Source organism: Parasteatoda tepidariorum, chromosome X1 (genome assembly GCF_043381705.1).
Source record: "Parasteatoda tepidariorum isolate YZ-2023 chromosome X1, CAS_Ptep_4.0, whole genome shotgun sequence".
In the NCBI taxonomy this organism is placed as follows: domain Eukaryota; kingdom Metazoa; phylum Arthropoda; class Arachnida; order Araneae; family Theridiidae; genus Parasteatoda; species Parasteatoda tepidariorum.
The window spans coordinates 8088109-8113901 of NC_092214.1; the positions used below are offsets into that span (position 1 = coordinate 8088109).

The 25793-nt window shown below is 28.7% G+C and overlaps 1 protein-coding gene across 6 annotated transcripts in view; it reads left to right on the forward strand.

The window, feature by feature from the left end:
- LOC107448368 (Centaurin gamma 1A) overlaps positions 1-25793 on the forward strand; it is a 108165-nt gene that overhangs the window by 40662 nt on the left and 41710 nt on the right. For 5 of the 6 annotated variants that reach the window (XM_016063529.3, XM_043045784.2, XM_016063530.3 and 2 more), the window contains exons 3-4: positions 3341-3428; positions 5618-5703. In XM_016063529.3, coding sequence (XP_015919015.1) covers positions 3341-3428; positions 5618-5703 — 174 coding nt within the window. Of the gene's footprint in view, positions 1-3340; positions 3429-5295; positions 5421-5617; positions 5704-25793 lie in introns of those variants that run through there. The other variant, XM_016063532.3, reaches the window with a different exon arrangement.

The following is a 25793-nucleotide window of genomic DNA, read 5'->3' on the forward strand; positions in this document are numbered from 1 at the left end:
ATAAATCGAAATTGACTGCTGTCAGAGAACTGTTGTTTATGATGCGTGTGTTAAGAGGACGCTGTATCGCGAGAGAAGAAACTTTTCATTGCAAAATATGTTTTTATATATTTCGATTGATATATTAAAATCTAAAGTATAGAGAAAAGTAAACCTTGAAGCTTCAAATGTTGAAAAAATGTTTTCAAAGTAATACGAACAAATTATTGGAGGAAAACCCCAGAGCGTAACTCTAAGTAATCCTATCATAATTTCTTTTCATTTTGATATGTTGAAGTTTTTTTTTTTTTCACCATTTAAACTTCGTGGCTTACTGTAGGTGAGCTCGCTTTTACTTTCTCTATACTTTAAATGACTTATGGTAATGAAAGAGAATTTATGAAGTTTTTTTCCCCTGTAGTATATTGTCGTTTTAAGTGAGGAAGGAAGAACGGGTAATTTTTGATCTGAAGATTGGAATTTCGTATTCTAAATCTACTAGACTGACATGATTGCCAGTAGAACACCGGTCAGTAAGATGATGATAAGACCAGTCACTTTGATGACCGAGGAAGTGCGGTATCGCATATACTAGGCCATATTATCGCACAGGCCTAAAGAACCCAATTAAGATACGTCAACGCCACATATGTTTCGTCCCGCAGTGGACTGATCGTTAAGACACGGTTCCCAGAAGAGGTGCGGGTGGGTGACCACTTGGATCAGTCTGCGTAGGGGCCGAGCGTGTGCGGTATTGTTAAACTGGTCTACCGTAAAGTGCTCGACTTCGTGTGCAGGTCGTTGGGCTACTAAAGCGGGGGAGCTATCTTCACTGCAGAGGATCAAAATTGTGATGTCATGTCTTCGGATCATCCTCAGGGATGTTTCCCAGACCGTCGCCAATAGCCTATTGTGCGGCGTAAGTGAAATGCCTACCTACCACCACACAGTCCGAAACTTACTCGGGGATCAGGAAATCTTCGGATAAAGGATACTCGTGGATTAACTCTCGGTCTTTATTCTCCAGTCGTCTTTAACGGAGGATTTCTTACTCTAGATTTATTCTTAGAGGAAGTGTAACAAAATCTCGGATTGGACGAGGTAAAACCATGTGACTTTGTATATAATTTTATTCTAATGGCTAACACTGATCTATTATATTATTCGACACAGATGATCACGGGAGTTGTACTCATTCTATGTTACTCAACGGGTATCTGTGAACCTGAGCCACCGAGGCGAGCAACAGCGGGATTCGAACCCGCGATCAATGGTTTCGCTGTCAGGCACCCAGACCGCTCAACCACCTGGCTGGCACTTTACACGATAAACACACGATACGCGATAAACACGATAAACACAGGCGAAAACGAAACCCGGTCAAAGAACTTATACGCTTCGCATATAAAGAAAGGAAATATGAGAAATAGATATTTAATTCATAAAAAAGAACTTTAACGTTGGTATAATGCAGGAAAGCTACCATCAATGTGATGAGGACAAATCTTTCTCTTTTTTTCAAGAATTTTTTTATTTTTATAACCATCGTTGAACAGCCGACCCTTTTTTGAGTTTACGACTGCAAATGTTAAACTCCTTAGCCGTAATTTTGAACCTAATCCAAAAGACAAGGAAACTCCCAGATCAAGTATTGGGAGAAATTTGCATTCGTGGAGGACTTTTTAATGGAAGTAACTCACTTTTGCGATACGTGGAGAGGAAAACCACGAAAACTTACCACTCTTAGCCTAATGGTAAGGGAAATCTTAACCCGTGATCCGTCTACCACTGGGGATATTTTTCGTCAGCATTGTGGTCGGTGTGACCGAGTGCGGAATTCGTGTCTGCCAGCCTTCGATGGGATTCGACCCGGTTCATCTCAGTGGGAGGCGAGCGCTCTATCCTCCAAAGCCACCACGGCTCTCTTTCAACAATTTCGAGAAATTCAATATCTTCAAGAAAAGAAGAAGTGATAGAGTCATCCATTTTGTTAGTTTACGATCTTAAATAGCCCACCAATAACTCCTCAAAAACGGAGGGCAATCTGCGGATCAAATTTGTGGATGAAATCCGCTGTTTATCTGATGAGTTTGGTTGGAGAATAACGTTTCTTGTTTAATCCCTGGATTAACTCGTACCCAGGGATTATCTGGAAATAACTCGGGTTGGTGAATATGGGTGTAAGATGCAATCTAGTCGGAGAACCTTTCAAACATGCTAATTGGTTTGTGCTTACGATAAATTAAAAAATCAGACACTAAAGCTTATTATCTATGAAAAAACATGTTTTTTTTTTCTCAACACGGATTTTAAACCTCAAAAATAGGAAGAGATTAGAGATGAGCTTCACCAGAGTCTGGACCCGGTATGAACTCTGTAAGGTTTCGAGCTCATGATAAAATTTTCATATACTTTCTTACTTATTCAAACAAAACTAATATCCGCTTAGTTCATTGATCAAGAATTGAATTATTAAATTTAAAATAGTAAGAAATATATTTGTCTATTTATAAATAAGTAATTTCAATAATATATTTCACTTGACCTTTTTTTTCCACAAGAGTTGGTGACATTTCTTTTTACATGAGTTGACTCAAAAATTAAATTCATCTTTGGAAAGGTTAGCTTCACTGGTGTATATATGGTGTCAATAGTTTAGATACGAGGACGGTCTAAAATTTAAAACTTAAAAATGTCATTTTTATTTCATTTAATTATTTTTTGCCGTGTCTCGCTGATTGCACGAATAAAAAATTTTTTTTTATCCATTTATACAATTAGTTGACCCAAACATGAAATGTTTTTTTCACCTTTGGACCAACTAGTATAAAGGGAAGCAAAAATATATTTATATTTTATTATTTTATATTGCTTAATTTAAAATAAATGATAAAAAATATGTTAAAATAAATAAGGAAATAGAAATATTGATCGCTTTTTCTTTAGCAATATAATTTAAAATGACAAAGTTCAGAATTTTTGAAGCAAAATTTATTCCTTTTTTTCCCCAACTAACTATGCAATGGAATTTTTACAATGTCATTTTAAGATTTGAACAGGAATGAGTTTTCACGTTTTGCCACTATCATTTTATGTCTGCGGATCATTACTCTTATTTAGTGAAAATATGTTGAAATATTAATAATTTTAAATGATTTGTTTTATCATTATTTAAAAATATAAGTTATAATTTAACGCATATTTTACCGCCTTTTTATGAATTTACATTACATCAATTAAATTTTTGAATAAGCCTTTTCTTTGCTAATAAAATTTATTATCTATTTTAATTATTAATTTATTATCTTTTTATCTTTTCTTAAGAATATTTTTCCAAATTAATTTGTAATCTTTTTTTCAGGGTATTGTTGGAAGTTTGTCCAGCGGCAAATCTGCATTAGTCCATAGATATTTGACAGGTTCATATATGCAAGACGAATCACCTGAAGGTGTGTTTGCTTTTCTTACTTTGTCCTTACTTCCTTATTTATCTTACTTACTCCTAAGTCGACTACGGTTATATTTATAATCAGGGTTCAGATGTTAGTAATTTATATTTCTTTAAAAATGCCCTTAAAAATTGAAAAAAAAAAATTATATAAGAACCTTGAAAAAGAAAAGTTTTCAAAAATATGTTTTATATAAAATTTTTTTAAAGAATAATAAACTGTAACTTGAATTTATAATTCTTTGAAAAAATAAAGTAGTTATTAAAATAAATATGTAATTTATGAACAAAACAAAATTTCAATAAATACTTGATTTTTAGTAAGAATCTTCAAGTACATCAGAATTGTATATTGTATTATAAAATGTTTTGGATACTTATAAAATGAAGATTGTTTTTTGTCCGAAAGCGAGTTTTCATATCTTGTTAAATTCTTTTCAATATTAACACAGCATTATTAATAGAAATTTAAAAGTAACAAAATTTAAAAGTAACAAAAAGTAACAGTAAAGTAAAAGTCAATGCACAATTTACACTAAATGAAAGAAAGAAAATTAATTCAAAAGCAAACTGTCCTTAAAATGCAAAATCTAATTTAAATTTCATAATTTTTTTAAAAAAAAGGTAAAAAAAAAATCTAAAGTATGAAAAAATGATCAAAAACAAAACCTAAATAATAATGTTCTATTATCAACATTTTAGCCCTGTTTATAACCCTACATAACTCAACTTAAATCAATGTTACTCTGTAGCTATTTATTCGACTCATAGACGTGTTTGTGTTTATATTTTGTCTCTTTATTTATGTTAAACGAATTAGCGTAGCTTTAGGAAACATAACTATTAAAATAAAGATATTAAAATAAACTATTAGAATTTTACGTATGAAATCTTCGTAAGTGCCGCGGTAATATCTCGACTTCGCAAAACTAACAAAATACAGGAGTCTAACGAATGCTTAGTTGTCTAAATTCAGAAAGTAATTTTTTATACCAGAGAAAAGAAAGTAATCGCGGTTTCCCGTAGATCACCGAAGTCAAACGTCACTGGTTGTAGCCAGTGAGCGGGTGGATGATGGCTTTGATCAGTCTGCAAAGGGACCGAGGGAGCGCGGTTTCGGTCCTTGTTAAACTGCTCTACCCTGAAATGCTAGACTTCGCGCTGGTCCTCTGGCTATCAAAGCAGGGAGCCATTTTCTCTGTAGAGAATAAAAATTGTTCGGCTCATCCTCAGGGATGTGTCCCTGACAGTCGCCAATAGCCCATTGTGGAACTCTAGTGAGACAAAAATAAAGTACTACTATTGTACCAAATTGCATTCATTGATAAAGATTACTTATTTGATTTAGCATCTTTAAATGGAAACGGCTTCGAGTGTAACATCAAATTTTGATATAGAATTAATTTTTTTTGTAGGTTTTGATATATAGAAATCTAATATATGTTTCATTCTTTAAATGTTCTCCAAGCTATTCTCAAATGTTTTCCAGCCTACTACATTTACAAAAGAATAAAGATCGCAACGAGTATGTATGACGCAAATTAGGACATAAGGTCGCAGGTTCGTGTTACAGGTGTGCTTTCTAATTAAAAGCGCTTTATTTTCGTTAACTTAATAGTTAATCTAGAAAATTTTTGTGTATGAGTTGAAATTGAATGTAAATGATGCTGAATGTGAAGATTGCGGGTTCGTGTCTCAATATCACTAAAAATAACTTATTCACTTTAAAGTAAAAAGCGTTTAGTGTTGGTTTATAATCTATAATTCTTTCCACTCTTCGATCTCTCATACATAGTATAGCCCATTGTGCAGCTCTAGTGCGACGTAAATTAACAACAACAACAACTCTCATACATAGTAGTTAGTCTAAGATTTATTTCAGGCACGGACTACGTCGTATGACCGAGATTAACTTTGATTGGCAGCATCAGTTGTGCGTGCGGTAGACGAAACAGGACTACGATAAGTATCACCTTAATGAGCGAAAGTTGAGGTGTGTTATTTTTCGACTGCTGCAGTTTTATTACAATTATATCAATTTCGATTGTTTTTTTCGCTAAGCGTCTTAGCTTCAATTTATGATTTTATCTGTACTGATTTCTATGGGAAGATATTAGACCTATATTATGATTTGTTTATTAACTCATATTTTCTATTTGAAAGTTTAAAAGATGTCCATTTTCTTAACAGGTGGTCGGTTTAAAAAAGAAGTTGTAATCGAAGGCCAAAGTTATCTTTTACTCATACGAGACGAAGGTGGACCTCCAGAAATCCAGGTTAATACACTTATTTTTTTAACATCTATTTCTTAATTTGATTTTGTTCTAATACTTTGAATCTACTTTTCATTATTGACTTATAATAACAGATAAAAATTGAATATTTATTCTTTTTGTCGTTATTTTCTTTCATCTATTGCTAACTCATAAACTTGAAATTTTTAATTGAAATGGATACTTAGTATTGAGTTTTATTATAAAGTTAGAGTCGTTGGTTTGATTTAAAAATTTGAATTCGTACAATATGATAAATAGACGTTAAAGAAGAATACTTTGAAATGAAATAAAAATAGCTTAATTTGTGTAATAATTGGTAAGGTTCTTTGTTAACTCATTGAACTTGCATTAATTTGTTTAACAATGTATGTAAATATAAGTTTCCTTTAAAATGAGTTTTTTTAATCGCCAGATCCCCTTATATATGAAATTCCAGTGTATAATTGTATCGCTTTTTTTATAAAAAAGTTTGTATTGAACAACACATTTACACTGAACTTGGTGTAAAAATTTTTTCAGTTAAATGGCATTGTTTGATTTTATCATTGTGCACGTAGTAACTGGTATAAGTGTAAACTGTTTAAAAAATAGTAAAATCTGTAATTTTCAGCTATTTAATTTATAATTTTTGACTTAGCGTAGAGTAAAACAAAATAAAAAACACTTTAATAACACTGGGGGATAATTTTTGTAGCATGAGGTTTTTTAATAGACCTCAGATACTTACGTGTCACTAATTTTAACTCAACAATCGGTTTCTCTGTCCGAGATACGTCTTTTAAGGACATTTTTAGTTCATTTTTTGTCGAAATGTACAAGTTTATAAACGTTATATATAACAAGTGTTCGCGTAAAGGTTGCCTCAAACTTCTTGATGACATCATCAGCATTAAAATTGCATAGAAACTTATGCTCAATGTCGTCATATGCTGTCAGGGGCGTTTATTTCCTATAATGAACTTTTTCTGTATGTGCTTCTGAACAGATCATAATAGGGAAGCACAACTAGCCGCGTACGACAACATTTCAAGGTATAGGTTATCATGCAATTTTAATCGTGATGCGCCATAACTCTCCTAGTGTTGCAATATTTACTTGGCCCCCTGTTATATATGTAACGTTTTTAAATTTGTGCATTTGTAAAGGTAGACTAAAAATTTCGTTTAAAAAAAACTATTTTTTGGAGCAAAACTAATTTTAGATTTGAAATCCTAACACCCAAATTGGGCAAGATCAAGTATTTATATAAATTCAGCAAAAAATTAGTTCCTTTGTGTAACTTTTCATCTATTTATTGGATTTTCGTATACTATCAAGCAATTCTAATGGTTAAAAAGAATAACCTTAGATATGCCTATAAACTGATGTAAAACTATATTTTAAATAAAGAAGATAATTACAAAAATGAATTTTCACTGAAAAAATATTTATTAGTCTGTGGTCTATGGACGCAGATGTGCATCCCTCGTAAGCTATCGGTGTAAACTGTGGACGCAAATTTGTGCTCGGCAAATGTTTTGGTTTTTTACTTCTCGTATATATTCAACTCTCCCAGAAATCTCATACCTCATTGCTTAGCAACAAAAAAAAGAAAGAAAATGAAATTTTTTTAATTGGTCAGCTATTCAAATAAATATATTATAACAATCAAATCATGGCGTTTTAAAACTTAACAGTTTTAGAATTAACAATATGTATTGAAAATACAATATGTTTGGATCAATTTTGAATAAAGTCGTATTTGGATTCTGTACTTTATTAATACAATGCCAACAAAATCAATTTTTTTCGAAAAAGTACCCAGTAATCGCTTCAACTTAGAACTGTTAGCAGTCAAAGGGTTAAATAGTTTTTGAGTGATAGAATTTCAAAAATGATCCAGAAATTTCCGGAAATCCAAGGTCCAGAAGTTTCAAGGAATCATCGATCACATTTATGTATAAAAATTCTTGTATATTTTATTTAAAAATATTAGAACTAGAATTTATACTTTCATCTCTTTCATTTGTAAATATTTTTTTCTGGTAGAATAATAAATGTGATTAGAGATCAAAGTAAACTTTTACATAATTATTAATTTAAATTGTGCTGCATAAAATTTATTTAGAATTTCTTGTTGTGAAAATATCTATGATTTAAATTTATAAAGACATTATTTTTTTGAAATGCGTCATTAATGATTTTACTCAAGAAATTTTTGGGATTTTTGAGTTGGGCTCAAAATCACCTCTGAAAATAGGAATAAAGCAAATAACAAAAATCGCAAAATTTTTTCTCAGTTTCAGAGGTAGTATTAGGTTGTAAAATAACTGTTATGTTCTGCGGAATTTGCTGTCTAATGCACAGTTTCTTCTAAAAAAAATAGAAAGGAATTTTTAGAGAAATTTTAAAAGCTGTGCATTTATTCGAAATTAAGAAAGAATGCGCTAGAATGTTTCAGTCGATTTTTAAGGCGATAAATAACGTGTCCCAAAGTTACCCACCCAAGGTGGTTGCTTTTTGACACAGATTTTTATTTTTAAATTTTAATTTCCATTTATTATAAAAGTTTAATTACGTCATTAAAAAAAGTTTTGTGAGATATATTGTAAATTATGCGGAGCAATTTAATTAAGATATTAGAAAAAAAAAATCTGANTGATAGAATAATAAATGTTATTAGAGATAAAAGTAAACTTACACATAATTATTCATTTAAATTATGCTGCATATAATTTAGTTAGAATTTCATGTTTTGAAAATATCAGGGATTTAAATTCATAAAGACATTAATTTTTTGAAATGCGTCATTAATGATTTTACTCAAGAAGTTTTTGGGATTTTTGAGTTGGGATCATAATCACCTCTGAAAATAGGAATAAAGCAAATAACAAAAATCGCAAAATTTTTTGTCAGTTTCAGAGGTAGTATTAGGTTGTAAAATAACTGTTATGTTCTGCGGAATTTGCTGTCTAATGCACAGTTTCTCCTAAAAAAAATAGAAAGGAATTTTTAGAGAAATTTTAAAAGCTGTGCATTTATTCGAAATTAGAAAGAATGCGCTAAAATGTTTCAGTCGATTTTTAAGGCGATAAATAACGTGTCCCAAAGTTACCCCACCCAAGGTGGTTACTTTTTGACACAGATTTTTTTTTAAAAATTTTAATTTCCATTTATTTGTAAATTATGCGGAGCAATTTAATTAAGATATTAGAAAAAAAAAATCTGAAAAGTTTCCCTAAGTACCTTAACTATATTTTAGTTTAGCCTCTCAAATTTTTAAGATTGAATGCTAGTAACAATACGATCATTAAATCAAAACTCTTTGAAGTGTTCGTTTTTTTTTCCTTCTTTGCGATTGGTATGAATAAATATATAAATTGAATTTATTTATAGCATAAATTTTATTTGTATTATAAATAAAATAATCTTGCATTTTTTTTTTGAATTGCACCTAAAATAATTTTAAAATAAAATTTTTACTGTGTTATACTATTGATTCAGATAATAAAACAAGGTTCCAAAAAAATAAAATTTGTTGAAGATCGGCAAGTACACAATATCCATGAGATTGAAATCCCCGTGAATTTTTCTAGTCTTTTTTTTTAAAAAACTTTTTTACGAACAGATTTACGATGTTAATTAGTCAAGAAAGGAATCAAGATATAAAATCTTTTAATGTTAAATAAATTTATATAATTTTTCGCATTTTCCCATATGTCTTCAACTAATAAAGCAAATCAATTTCAATCACATTTGCTCACAATTAAAAATTACAATTATTCAATGATATTTTTATATTTCCCCCTAATAATTCATTTTAAACATTATATAAATTTTTACATTTTTTTAAAATATGTAATTTTAAATAAAAATATCCGAATTTCTGAGTAGAACAGTTAAAAAAGTTTTTGTGATATGAAAACTTAGAAAATTATATTACTTAAAATTATATTTGACCTATTTCGTTAAAACTTTTTATTTTATACATATATGGTATGCATTTTTAAATTACGAAATCCGAAGTTAGAGCGAAGTCGATTGAAAAGTTCTCGAAAAATAAAAACTGAATTATACAATTTTTTTTTTTTTTAATTTTGATCATTCAAATACTATTGAAACGATTTCGTTCACATTTTTCTTGGTTGTTTAAAATTATAATTAAAAATTATGTAAAATTTGTTTACATTAAAATTCATTAATTTTTCGATCAATATTAAATTAAATAATTTTGAAAATTTATTGTTCACACTTTTAATTTTTGGCGAAACTGAGTTTAATAATTGTGTGCAAAAATGTTTGATTAACCTCTAACTTCCAAAAAGATGTGATCCTGGAATAATTTTATGTTCGAAAAAAATTTTATAACCTGGTAATTGATTTTAAAGTTGTATTTTCTATCCACATTGACGATGTTGTGTTAAGAAATATTTTAAATAAACAACAGAAACTCAACTGCGACATTTTTCAAAATCAAACCTCAAAATGTTCGTCACTCTAGGCAATCCGAATAAAATCTAAATGCAGTAGAAACTTGAAAAAAAAATTGTATAATTAATTTTCTGATCTATTTATTAGTATGAAATAGTGTAAAATAAACCTCAAAAATGCAAAATATTGATAAACTTATTAATATTTTCGAATAATACTGAATTCCTATTTTAGTGCTATCGACTCAATTCACGCCACTGTAGAAGCTCTTTTGTGTAGTCTTAAAAGAGAATTTGTTATAAAAAAAAGTTTTTTTATTTTTTATTTTTTTTAATAATATTTAAAATTGATAGTGTAACTATCCAGGAATATGTAACCTGAATATTATTTTCCAAATATTATTTAAGATTATCCGTTTAACAAAGTATTTATTGACGAATTAGCGTTAGCTTAATTATAAAAGCCTTTTACTCTCATAAAAATGTTCCAAACTGAGGGGGCTATTAAGTATTACTATTCATTAAGTTGACCCATTTCTTTTTTTTTTTAAACGTAAGGATGTAAAAATAAATGTCAGTGGATTAAAAAAGAAAGTTTTTTTAAGATCAATCTAATTTTTTTCATTGAAATTTGCATGCTTTTCTTTAAAACGAAGAAACTTTATTTAAAAATAGACTACATTAGAATTTATAGTTTATTTTACCACAGAAGAAAATTGACAGATTGGCAGTTCTATCGATTGCGCATTTTAAATGTTGTTCACATCAGCTGTGGTTTACCCAAAGTTAGTTCGCAGATGCATTTATACCCCCTCCATATGAATACATAATTTAATTTGAATTATACTTTTAAATATCTTAAATCAACTATTTTTCAGTCCGTTGCATGTATTCCTTAAAAATGGTATTATTTAGGAATGAAAGCGTTAATAAAACTTTCATCCATTCTACAAATTTTCATTAATATTTTATGCCAAAGATTATCATTCAATTCATGTGTTACTAATAACGTAACTGTATATCGGTAGTACAGAAGAGATGCCAACTTGCTCCGGACAGCAAATATATATTTCAAAGTGGTAGTTTATCAATTGTGATTCGTGGTTTAATAAATTCAATTTAGTAGATTTTTATCCACCACTATTTCTAAATAATTCGTATGCTTATATAATTCACCACTTAATGGTACATAAGTCATGCTATACCTATTAAACAGCAAGCAGAAATAGTCAAACATTTCAGAAGTAACTTTGTAGTTATTTACCGCTTTATTAATTATTTTGGCGTGTCCGGAGCAGTTGGCATCTCTGGTACAGATAAAGTGACTGTTCTGTTTTATGATCCTCTCTAATTTGTATGAAATCTGTTATATAGTGCGTATATACTATAATAAATTCTCACTTGAGCAGTCAACAAAATAGATTTGTTTTCCTTTGAATGTTTCATTAACGTTAAATATACGTAGCGGATCCATGCGCACATTAATGATTGCATTAGTGCACTTTTATGTACATCATATAAGTAATTAACCCTCTCTTGTAAATTCTTTAGATAAATACTTTCTAAGATCCCGAGGCACCTTTATAATCTTTAATACTTAAATTTTGTTTTCCCTTTCTTCCTTTTGTAGTATAGCCACTTTCAGCATTCAGCCTGTCAATCAAATATTATTACTATTTGATATTATATTGATTCTCATCATGGTAAATTTTAAGCCTTAATTGTAGAAAAAAAAATAAAAATTAAATAAAATAAAGCATGATGTGCAACAGAAATAAAAATAAGACAAAACAAATTTAAATTTGTTTTCTACTGAAAAAATATTTTGTTGAATTTCTCATACTTTTTACTCAAATATGCAACTGAGAAATTTATAAAATTTCGAAATATTAATGGATGTCAACTGTGCATTTAAATTAACCAAATTTTATTAAAACTAAGGAATTCTATTTAGAATTTCTGAAGGATGATTTGTATTTAGTTTGAAAAAGACATAAGTTTACGTATCATAGTGGCTGCGATAGGAAGAGGAATTGTGGGGTCCGGAACTCTCCCGAAATAAAAAAGATAAAAAAAATAGAACTATCAGTTTAATTTTATTATTCTGTTCTTAATGCTTCTACATGTTTGAACTGCCAATTCTGTTCACAAATATAAATTTTGAGGTTGTTCAAATATTACGTAAGTACCTAACAGGGGAAGTGGCTTTGTGATCTGCTTATTTTTGCCGAAAAAGGAAGAAGGGTATGAGCAATGCTTACGTAACACATTAAAATCCTCTAATTTTTTAAATTTCTTAAAAATCGAAGTAAAAAACGTAAGTAAATTACTCGTGGAAATATTTCAAATGTGGAATAAAAGTTCAATTTTGGGAAAGAGAAAATTGGAAAAAAAAAATTTCCTCGAAGAGTTTCTTAAGTCAAGAGTCTTGAAAAGAAGACATTCAAGATTCTTAAAGATTATTCGACTAAAAATTTTCTAAATGAATTAAAATGTAAACTTTTTTTTAATACAAATTGCATCTTTTTATTTGAATTTATTCCTAAAACTGGATAACTGTAGTAAAAGTCAAAGTTAAAACCAAAAAAAAGAAAGGGGGTTTATAGATATGCACGGTTGATNAAATAAAAAAGATAAAAAAAATAGAACTATCAGTTTAATTTTATTATTCTGTTCTTAATGCTTCTACATGTTTGAACTGCCAATTCTGTTCACAAATATAAATTTTGAGGTTGTTCAAATATTACGTAAGTACCTAACAGGGGAAGTGGCTTTGTGATCTGCTTATTTTTGCCGAAAAAGGAAGAAGGGTATGAACAATGCTTACGTAACACATTAAAATCCTCTAATTTTTTTAAATTTCTTAAAAATCGAAGTAAAAAACGTAAGTAAATTACTCATGGAAATATTTTAAATGTGGAATAGAAGTTAAATTTTGGGAAAGAGAAAAATTTCCTCGAAGAGTTTCTTAAGTCAAGAGTCTTGAAAAGAAAACATTCAAGATTCTTAAAGATTATTCGACTCAAAATTTTCTAAATAAATTAAAATGTAAACTTTTTTTAATACAAATTGCATCTTTTTATTTGGATTTATTCCTAAAACTGGATAACTGTAGTAAAAGTCAAAGTTAAAACCAAAAAAAAAGGGGGGGGGTGTTGCAACTTTCTTAATAAGCACGGGAGGGGGTTTATAGATTTGTTATTTTTGCTGACAAGGGGAGAGAGGGGAGGAAGTAAAAAAAACGCCTAAGATATGTTTTTGTAATATTTGAACTGTTCCTTCTGCCTATTTTCTTGCATACGTAATATCAGTTATGAAAATCTAATTATTTTCCCTTCTTGTACTAAGAATCATTATTAAGGAAAATTATTCCATTTTTTTAAAAATAACTTTAATAAATTTCCTATTATAATAAAGTGAATTCTAAGGGGAACAAAGGAATGCATGCTGTTTAGAAGCATTTAAACATGGAAAGGCGTTCATCTTCAAACATTTTATTCTATAAAGGATATTTCATTAGATCCGGTTCATTAAAATGTTTTTGTTTTTTTACGTCTATTACTAATAAATGCAGTTCTACGACCTCAAACTTTCTTCCATTTTTCAAATTCTTTTTTTTTCTTCCCAAAAATTTGTTAAATATGATGAAAAATAAGAATATAGATAAAAGATCGTAAAAATTAGCGTAATGGCGAGAATCGGTCATATCAAAGCCAAATAGGAGTCTTTAAAAAATGTGAAAAATTAATACATTATAGAAAACCTAGCATTTTTTAATATCCGTTTTTATAAAACTAAAGATACATAATTAATAAAATTTGTCTACGAACTTATGTCGAATTTACGAACAAATTTATTTGTCTACGAATTTCATCCGAAATAATGAATTTTATTTTAACTTATGTTGTAAAATTTGATTTTCTCCTCCAAAATGTAAATTTTATGTCTTAAAAAGTTATCTATCTTTATCTTTTTTGTTCAAAGCTTTTTTTACTTCATTTCTTAGCTACGACACTTTCTATCTCCTTTACATAATCCATTACTTATTTAAAGTAATTACGAAAAATATTAATTAAAAACAAAAGAGTTTAAATATTTCGTGCTTGGCAGCATTTGTTTTTTAAGATTTGTGCTAAAGTATTTGTAAGATTTATTCAATTGAAACAAAACGTAGTCCTTTTTTATTTACTGAACCAGGGTTGAACTCAGACATTTTTTGTTTAAGGAGAAAAATCGATTTAATAATCTCTGGTGTACACTTGTTTATCCTTTAAGGGTCTTCTTTTATTCTGATTTTGTACGTTTTGTTTTTCATGGAATTTTATCCTAAAGTCTATCATTATCGATTGTAATTTTTTTTTCGTTTAGGTATTTTATCTATTGTTTTAAAAGTCTTTGTATTGGTTTTCTCATTTAGTTATTATTTTTTTGTAATTTTTCGTTTGCAGTTTATTTGATAAAAGCGTTACCTTTACTATGGCTAAACTAAATCACTCAACCATGCCTTATAACTTTTTTTTCAAGGTTTTTTTTTAAATTAATTTATGTGAAGTGTAATTGTCTTTTTAGTTTGACTATCTGTCTTATTTAACGCTGTTTGAGTCATTTGATTTGGTATTGCGGATTTTTGAATTAATACTTATTCACATCACCACAAATATTATATCTCCAGCGTTCATTGTTTTTAACCTGCTTGATTTGAATTGATTTTTGTTTATTTAAAAAAATCATTTAAAAAAATGATTGGTTTAAAGCAAATGCTATAAAAAAAAAACATTAATCACAGCAACGAAGCATTTTATAATAAATTTTTTTCCCATTTGTTATTGAGTTTTGTCATTGCTTTTAAGTTTGTTTCAAATTATTTTAGAATAATTGTTATTATTTTTATATTATAAATTTTTATTTACATTTTGCTGCATTATTAAATTTCAATTCGCTCATTTATGTTGTTAGTATGTGATAAATTCCAGTTCTTTCGAATCAACATTTTTAAAATCTTTTTTTTCTTTACTTTCTTTTTTTTCAGATTGCAAATAAAGTGAATATATACAGATTGCAAATTAATTCAGATTGCAAATAAAGTGAAAGTATATATATACACGAGGCTTATTTTTTATGTAAGGACTGTTTGTTGTGTACTCGAATAGGTTGCGCGTGTGGTAGGTTATGCAGTCACATCCATAGTTTTTTTGATAAAAATTAGCGCCATTGTTGTCTGTAATTAGTTTATCTTTCTTCTTTTTTATTACATTTTTGATGATTTATTACTAAATAATGAGCCGTGTTTAAGCATTAGCCACCTGTTTAAGGCCGTTTGTATAGCTTACAAAATTTATTTAGTGGGCGTTTAACTGCTGTCACCATTTTTTTATTATTATTATTTTTCTTCAAATATCACTTTATTTAAAGTCATAAACTATTTTATTGTTCAAGAACCTTTAAAATTGAGTAACTGTTTTCAATATATCAATGTTACAGATGAAGACAATTTATTCAGTTTTCTAGTGAGTATAATTACCCAAAAACTAGTATTTGAAGAGGTGGGCCTTCTTTCGGCTGCCCAAGCAAGAATTTGGGTTCAAAAGTTGGGTTCAAAATTAGCTCAATATGGGTCCGATAAGAACTTTCACCGAGTGACCAATATTGTATTGGAATGTCTAAATTTTTTAATATTGGTCCTAGAATGGCTTATATAGGGCCTACATTGGCCAATATAGAACCTATATTGGCTAAATAATGGATATAAAATATCAGGTGAGTCTGAGAATTCTATATAGAACCGATATTGGTTGTAAAAAAGCTGTAAAATATCCGATAAATCGGAAAATTCTATATAGGGCCAATATCGGAAAAATATTGGCCCGTTGAATCGTTATTGAGCCAAGATTCGTCAATATTGATCCAATGAGGGCCTAAGTTATTTTGCTGCTAATGTAGTCTATCCTTCCGCAATATCGTAGTCATATTTTTATTTATTTTTGTTCCAGACCTGGTTAAAAACACCATTTGATTAGTTTGCATAAAATATGTAATGTCGTAGTATATTTCGATTTTTTTTTTTTGTTAATTTAATATTTTCAAAACAATTTTTTTCCTCTACTCTAAAGCTTTGCTGTAAGTTGGTTAATGCGCATAGATTCAGTCAGTAAAATTATCTTAATTTTCATTTTTTAAGGAATAGTATGTAAAATACCCTATGAGTAAAATGGTATGTAATGTAGATTCGGTTATGAATTTTTGATGTAAAGATTTTATTCATGAAAGAAAAATACGCTCATTTTTATGTGGTGGTAACATTTCTAAAAAGTTATCTGTCGTAAAGAAATAATGCTTGATTTCTGTATATTATGGTTCTGACAAAGAAATTACTTGCCTCTCCAGCTTAAATATCTAAAAATAGACTGGAAGGTGAAGAAACGTGTGGGAAAAATTCTATTTCGTTTTGGTTACGGAGATATAAGCTTTTAAGATTTGTGTTTCTTCAAAACACTTCGAAAGGATTCGAAGAATTTGCAGAAAATTAAAGATGAAAATTCCCTTCATAGAAACATTTTGAATCCATATAAAGTCATGTAAAAACAAAGAGAAATTATATGTTTCAAAGTGGGAAGTCAGCTTTATTTTCGTAATAGCGCCAAGTCTTAAATACATTATGAATTATATGATTTAGTAATAAGTTTCTTTATACTTTATGTAAAATCAAAAGTTTTAAACCTAATATTTACTAATTTTAAAACATCTTGGCAACAGACAATTTATGAGAGAAGCTTACTTTCCAGATAGCTAATAAACGTGAATAACCTTACAATTACGATACAATAGCAATTTTAAATTCTATATTTCAAACAAATTAATTAAATTAGAAATAGTTACGTTCTCTTCACACTTAGGGCACATTTAGACCACTTTTAAGTCTGGAATCTGAAAAATTTATTAAAAAGCTATAAAAATTTATGCTTTGGAAAAATTCAGAAGCGTGTGACTATACAATGCTTCATTTTCCTCTAACAAGAAAAGTATATATCTTTAAGATTCCTATTGAATCGAAATCGAGTTTAACGAGCGTAGTAGAAAGTAAAGGATTGAGTAAAAATTTGCCACTATTGCGGTCCCTGAGATAAGGTATATGCTTTTAAAATTTTTGTTCATTTTATATTAAAATAGAAAAGCAATATTTTATGTGCAGTGTGCACTAGAGATCTCATTGTCCACTGTCTGCTCGTTATTGCCTACCCCAGAAATGGTGCTGGCGCAAATACTTTCAGATTGCTTCGCTTATAGTTTATTTTAATTATATTTAGCGCTACTCCCCTTACTCTTTATCGCTCATCGATTCTCGGAACTGCTTACGCATTTTTTTCCAGATCATTTTGCTCGATCTTTTTGTTACGAAGCCCGCTATGGGATAGCTTACCGACAGAGCGCCAAGCTAAGCAAGATAGTCGAGTGGAATGATATTTCTTTAGAGAACGCAGCTTAATTTAATTACTCAGATATAAATTAGAAATTAAAATGAAGTAATATCATTATCAGACGTCAGACAATGTAACTGCAGAAAAATGATATCCCCTGTTCTTATTTAAATTGTATTGGAGTCTACGCCCCTTGTTCACTATCAACTCTCGAAATCTTTCAACCTTTTCATTTATTAATAATACAGTATAACAGAATTATTATTATTATTTTGACCTAAGCGTTTAAATAAGAGTGAATAGTTTTTATTCAAGTTACATTGTTTCGCTGAAATAATAGGGTTTTTTTTAAACACATATTTTATTTACATGTCCTAATTTGATATCACATATCTTCAATTGTCCAAAGAGAATATAAAATTACATTAATTGTGACCTTTTTAGGTTACACATACGAAGCTTTCTATTAATGTATGTTTAAACTGTTTACATGAAAATGAAAATGTATTATTTATACAATATAATGAAAAGTTAACCCTGCACTAACAAACTAACAATAGCGATCTAAAATAGAGTGATGGAAATTTTTTCTTTATTTTCTGAAAATTTATAGTGATAATATTTCTCTTTGAAATCCGGGAATGGAGGGCATATGACACTTAATTTTCGAGTAAGAACGTCACCTTTCTCTCCGTTCTGAATTTGAATGAAATTTTGTTAGAGAAGAGGTCAAAATGTCTCTCAGTAATTAATGTCTAATTACTTCCTCTTTCCGTTCTATTCGGAAAGATAAACGTGAATAGCTGTTGGACTCTTTTGACTTACTCTTGTGTGCTTAACGAGGATCCTCGTAAATTAATTTGAAATTTGCTCTAGGAATAAGCCATAATTGTGTGTTATGAGCCTGTGACTGTGTTTCTGTATTAGAGCTATTCATATTATATCGTTATCACTTTTTGAGCCCTTTCACTTCATTCGATATCTAAAAATACCATTCACAAAATTCTCTTCTCCATATGGTATCATTATCATTGACTTGTAAATTAATTTTTATTTAGTCAAAGCTTTTTTTTTAGTAAAATTGTAAATTTTTTTGGTGTCTTTTTTATATTAGTGTAAAAAGATCTCACAAAAAAGCAAGAGATTAAAAAAAAATTTTCTTTTTGGACCCTATTTTCACAATAAATTGTCACTAAAAGTTTTTTGTTGAACATTTAAAAAAGTTAATAAATGCTGCACTCAAAATAACTCGTGCTCTTATGATAGTAGTGTCAGTCCCGCAGTGGACTGATCGTTAAAACACGGTTTCCAGCAGATTACCGAAGTCAAGCATCACTTGCTGCTGTCAGTGTGCGGGTGGGTGACCACTTGAATTAGTCTGAGTAGGGACCGAGGGTGTGCTGTATTGGTCCACGTTAAACTGTTCTACCGTAAAATGCTCGACTTCGCGCGCAGTTCGTCGGGCTACCGAAGCGGGGGTGCCATCCCCTCTGCAGAAGATCAAAATTGTGATGGCATGTCTTCGGATCTTTCTCAGGGATGTTTCCCAGACCTTCGCCAATAGCCCATTGTGCAGCTCTAGTGCGACACAAATGAACTACAACAACGATAGTATTGTCACCTGGATTTAAAGGCCATACCTATCATATGCTTTCTTGTTTATAGTATATAGATAATAATAGTTGTTTATGAATAATAATTTAGCTACGAAAGCGAGCACAAAAACGTACTATTAATAAACATATTTTGTTGATAGATTTGGGTTTGCAATCTCAAAATCAAAGTTTAGCTAACGCAAGTTTTAGTTTTATTTTTTATTTATTTATTTGTTTGTGTTTTCTGAAAAAAACATTATTTCTTTGTACCTATTTATGAAACTTGTCTATCCAAATATCTTATATCTGTGCGCAAATAATTATACCTGTACTGTATAATTACAATTGTGCTCTAATAATCAAACATCTGTGCTCAAATAATTATACCTGTACTGTATAATTACATCTGTGCGCAAATAATTAAACCTGTACTGTATAATTATATCTGTGCGCAAAAATATTCTAATTCGCACGAATAATTCCAGAAATCTGAAAATACGCAAAAAGTAAAAACTCATTTTAAAGGTCTCTTTTCTAAATTATATTTTCTAGATAGCTACTACCTGACTAGACGAATTAGAACTACTCGTAACAGATCTTGGAACGGATAGAAATTATACATTATAAAATTATTTAATACCGTTTACAGAGACTTAAACATTAAAATATAATATCCTGATTACACAATTAAAAACATGCATTCACTATGAAACAGTTTTGTGTTTAGTTGCCAATATTTTTGTCGTTTAGGTCAACTAAACACGTTTTCATGTACACAACTCTAGTTATCATGCAAAAATTTGACAAAACAAAAATTTTTTGAAAGGATTAGTGGAAATATATTGCTGTAAATTTGCTTGTTTTTTAAACGAAATGTTTCGCCATGAATAGATTTAAATGCGCATGAAAATGTCGGTAAACTAACAAAAAATGAATTAATAAAGCTATAACAGTGAAAAAGTAAATAATAAATGTGACTTCATACAAAATGTAATCACATTTTTTATTTGCAATAATGTGAAAAATTTTAGTTTGCCTCAAAACCGAAACTTGTGGCGAGTATACACCAAATTTTTTACAGTGTACAAATTTTAACAGTGAACTTGAATTTCTGTTGAGGAAAATCGGCATTGAAGGCAGCCACAAGCAATCGCCAACCCGTTATCAATTGCAAACAATTACAGGCGATATTCAAAACGCGCCAACATTGGAGTCATTGGACGGGAAAATATTTAACGTATAGTGTGTAGGCTCGTGACCTTAATGTAAACTTTTTGCATTTTAGGTGTTTGGAGCTTTTATACACCCTTTAAATTTTATATGAAAGCTTGATATAGTTTTAACTCGAAGAAAATTGTTCTCATTATTTTTAGGATTGTTCGACATCGAACATCAGTGTACTGTAAGATATGATTAGTAAAGTTATTTTTACGATTCGATATAAAGTAAGAATCATTAATTTAGGATGCATCTTAACATTAATTCTTAAATTAAAGTTAGTTTGCTAATCAAACATACACACACTGCACAAGGAAAATATTGAGATGAATCCGAACTAGACTTAACAAAACAGAAGCGGCGGTAAATTGTATGTTATAAAATTATTGAATGTATAGTTCTTAGATATTTTAAAATTAAAATATAATTATCCTTATTACACAACTAAAAACATGCATACATTTTTTAATGGCGAACTGGTACATCATTGTAAACATTAAGCATAGTATAGCAGCTTAGAAGAAACAAACCAACTCTTACTCGATTGTTAATAATCTGATGACAATATTCTAAGTGTTTAATGGTATTTTCATAAGCGAAAATAATTCTCGTATGGTATGAATGCGCGTGAGCTTGGTGCATCCCCCCCCCTTCAATTTTAGTTGTTTAGAGTTTTCATACACCCTTTAAAAAGTTCTAATTGGTGTTAAATTGAATAAAATATTCCTTCATACAAATCTTTAGATTGTTCAAAACCAAATTCGGAGATATATTTACCAGAGTTTTTACAGTGTATATTTAATTCGAAAAAGTGCATTTATGTATATAATTTCGTAACTTATAGTGGATACTTATACTTAACTCCTTATACTTAAAAATTGGATAGTTAAGTCATTATTCAAAATTTTTTCTTCTCGTATTATACTCTAAATAATAAAACAAAATTATATTTTAAATAAGATGAAATGTGTGCTCTAGTAGTTAAACTAATTATTGTACTTGTTGATGCTTGTGTAAAACACAAATATTTATGTGAGTTTAAAATTCTTCATAAATTGTATCTGTTCCCCACTTTTTAATGGGTTTTCTAAAACTGAAATGAAATTTTAAATCTATATAAATTTCCTTATCTACATTAAGTCAATAAATTTCTTTTTATGAGAAGAAAAAATTAATTCGATTACACGATATAAACTGAATAATTCTGATCATAAGTGTGCAAATTTGACTTAACTTTAGCAATTATAACAACCGAAATTAAAACGAAATTATCACTTTAATTGAAAATTAATACCACTCAGACGAAGATGAGTAAGAAGTCAAAGATAAACAATGACCAAATAAAGGTAGTTAACACTGAACATAGCAACACTTAATCTATACCTATTTCCACCATAGCCGATCAAATGGATGTTAGGAAGGAATGAAACTAAAAACACTTTATTATAATTAAACAAAATTGTATATTGCCAATTTTTATGCATTACAAACACAAAGAATAAGAATTTTTAATTCATTGCTCAACAATTTTTTTACATATACAGGGTGTTTCCATTGTACATTTTCCGCAAACATATTTCTTCTAATTTTTGTTATTTCGATAATTCTTATCATTAATATTATTACTTCTTAGAACTTGTGCTGTCTTGATTGTTTCGACATTTTTCTAGTAAAAACTAACAGTTAATTAGAAATGAAGTAAAGCTATCAAAATAAAATATAAGTTTCTTACCAAAACATTTATTTTTTGTCACTTTTTCTGACACAAAAATGCCAATCTAATTAATTTTAGGTACTTTCTTGAAATTTGAATTCACAGTTATTCTGATTGAACTAACTACGCAACAGTCTTTGCAGAAATGTGCAACTAATCGAATGTAATACATTGAAAACGCATTTCATCGAAATTTCTAATCCGATAACCTTATAAAAAGCAAATAATAACAAAACAAACAATAACGCAAATAATAACGAAACAAAACAAATAATAACAGAATATTAACTGTATATAATTGTTAGAAAAAGTCATGAAGTCAAATGTGCAGAAACGGTAAGATGATGAGCGCGTTTTCAATGCAAAAGTTCTTAAACGGTCATTTGACCGATTATGGTATGTTTTGTGTTAAAGGCCAAATAAAGTTTTGCACTAACACATTTGCACTTCTAGTCTTTCAGTTACTTCGAATTGTTTTTCCTTCTTTTAAACAGTTTTGAGATTTTCTTTCGGAAGAATCCTCTACGGCACGGGAAGTAATAGAGGAAATTACAATTGTTTTGCGATTTCTGTTATAAAAGTAGTTTAAATTTAAACAAATACATTTTGATATAGTAGAAGAAAGTTAAAAGTTTTACTTATTTACGGTTTTAAATAAAATAGGTTTTCACATATAAAGTTTTTTTTATAGAATATTCAAATCCATATGACCAATTAAAAAAAATCTTTATTAAAGGAATTTATGTTACTCTGATTTTCCTAAATAAATATGTAACTTATATCTATTTAATTGATGTGTATTTGTGTTATTTTTATTTTACTGTATATATTTTGTTTTAAAATAATACGTAGTTAATCAGTTCACACTTATATAATTGTTTTTGTTTACAAGCATAACTCTGATTACTATTTCAATGGTTTTTTATTATTATTTTTAATTTTTAGTAAGTTAAGATTACTCTTTGTCCTTATGCTATTGGCCGAAGTTTTTGAATTTATGTCATCGTCTAGGCGTTTTGTGCTGTTTTTTTTTTTTTTTTTTTTTTTTTTTTTTTAAATAGCAAAATTGTTAAGAGTAACTTTTGCTAAATTAATCTGAATGTTTTCTTGTTATAAAAATTTTTTAGAGTGTTAAAATATTTTTCAGAAATTTTAATACTTTTTCACAAAACTTATTGTCCTTTGAAGTATAAATATAAAAAAATTACATACTATTTCTCTTTATTACAAATTATGTAAAACTTAAAATTAAAATTTTTTTTTTCTTTACATTTAATTAAAATGCATATTTTATAACCTTAATATTTTTTAAACTTTTCAATTGATTATCTAGACTGTATCTTTTTATTATATATATTGTCTAGATAAAAAATTTTGAATGCCGGTTTTGAAAATTTACTATCCAAACTAAGTTTTTATGATGTCTTAAATATGATTTTTATAATAAAAATTTACTATGAAAATTTCTATGATGCCTTTATCTTTAATTGCCTTAAAATATTGAAAAATAGCATTGAAAAGTCCATAAAAAGGCCTTATATTTAAAAAAGTTTGACGTAGGAAACTTATAAGCAAAAATTATTATGTTTTACTATACTCCTTTATAAACATTAAAAGAAACTACAGTTGTTTTAATTTTGTATATCAATTTTAATTTATTTTTCTTTCCAATTGTTGCTTCTTAGTTTTCACTTATTTAAAAATGATGTATTAAATAGCTTAGAAATAAATACTATTAATCAAACTAGATTACAATTTTAAACAGTTTTAAAACATAATTTTAATATCTGTTATTTCTTCTTTAAGAAGACTCCATTTAAGTGAAGGAAACCTATTCTTTCTGTAATATTTCCACCGTAGAAATTTTTTTTATACCTTCTTTAAAATAAGGTAATTTTGATTTTAAATCTCCTCGAAATAAATAACTCGTATGTAATCAGCCTTTTAAAGTCTATGAAAAAAGTTTTGTTTAATGATTTTATGTTACATTATTTACCGTTTCTACTTCGTTCAGAAAATCCTTCACTAACAAGGAGATGAGTTGAGTAATTCAATTTTGAATGAAACTCGGGATATTAGTAGTGTATCTTACGGGTGTTTGCGCGTTAAAGTATTATAGCGCGCTTGCCAGAAAATGCCGAGTAAAAAGCATTTGGAAATTTAAGCACACTTTATGCCAGTTAAATATGTTTATCGTTAACAGCGCAGTGGCCGAATGATAGGATACCTACCTGGCTAAGAGATACTTAGGGTTCGATTCGCATCATTTGGTGTTTTTATTTCCTTTAAATTTTTTTTTATTTTTTTATTTATTTTTTTTTTTTACTGAATTAAAATTTCTTTATCTCTAAACTAATAATTTTATTAAATTCATGATATTTATTATTATTTAGTAGATATTTCTTGATAATCAAATTATAGTGGTTATTTTAATCTTTCTGTGAAATAATGAAGGTTAAAATTGTTATGAATAAAATTTATAAAGCTTATAAAATTTAAAAAGCTTAAATTTTTATTTTATAATTATTAATTAGAATGATAACACTGGGGAACACATATTTTCTTGCATTTATACAAATACTTGATCTTGTCAAATCTAAAACTAGTTTTGTTTATAAAACGAAAGATTTTTTTAAACGACATATTTAGCCTATTTTTTGTCGCAATGTACAAGTTTTAAAACGTTATATATAACAGTGCGTCGCATAAATGTTATGACATATTTGTATCGAAGTTAGGGCACCAGGATTAAGAAAATTGTATAGGAACTCATCCTCTGAAATGTCGTCGTTCGCGGCTTCTCTATTATGACTTATTCAGAAGCACACGAATAAAAAGTTCATTATAGGGAAGCGCCCTTAGCGGCGTACGTTGAAATTTCCGGGCATGGGTTCCTATGTAATTTTAATCCTGATGATGTTTCCCTTACTTCCCTAGAAGTTTGTCACAACATTTATGCGACTTCCTATTATAGATAACGTTTTTAAACGTGTACATTGCGACAAAAGATAGACTAATGACGATAAAAAAAATAATAAATAAAAAAAACAGAAACTAAGAGTGAGAAACCAATTGCAGCTTTGTAATCACCGGAGCGAAAATATCCAAACTCCGTTAAAAAATCTCATGGAAAAAAGATTTTTTTACTCGGAGTAATTATCGAAAAAAAATTTTAAGCAGAAAATTATTTGGTATTTTGCATAGTTAATCTTAAACATGTACGTATTTTTAAAGTTGATCTGCTGAAAAATTCACTTCATTAATATTCCAAAATATTTATCAATCTTCTTCGTACTTATCATATCTTATGATTTCATTAAAAATCGGCGGTACAAATTGTCGAACTGTGGTTTGTGTTTTAAAATTCGATCTTAGGAAAAATTTTATTTCTCGATTTTCTTCAATTAAATAAACTGATCTCTCGAAACGCTTTAAGATTTTTTACCCGTTTGTTCCAAAAAAGAAACAAGAAAAAGTAGCAAACTTGTGTGAGATCAGTACAATGTGGGGGAATCTTTTTGAAAAAGAACTATTTTATTGTTATAACCATTGCTTATAAATATTATTTTAACTATCAGCGTTTTATTGAAAGTTTGAATTATTACTTTAATTTAAATGTCAAGTAACATCTAATAACTGGAATCAAGGAAAAAGGTAATAAAACGACGACCAGGGACGTGCTTAGGATTTTAGCGGCCCTGGGCGAATCATTGAGACATTTTATTATGGTTAATAAATT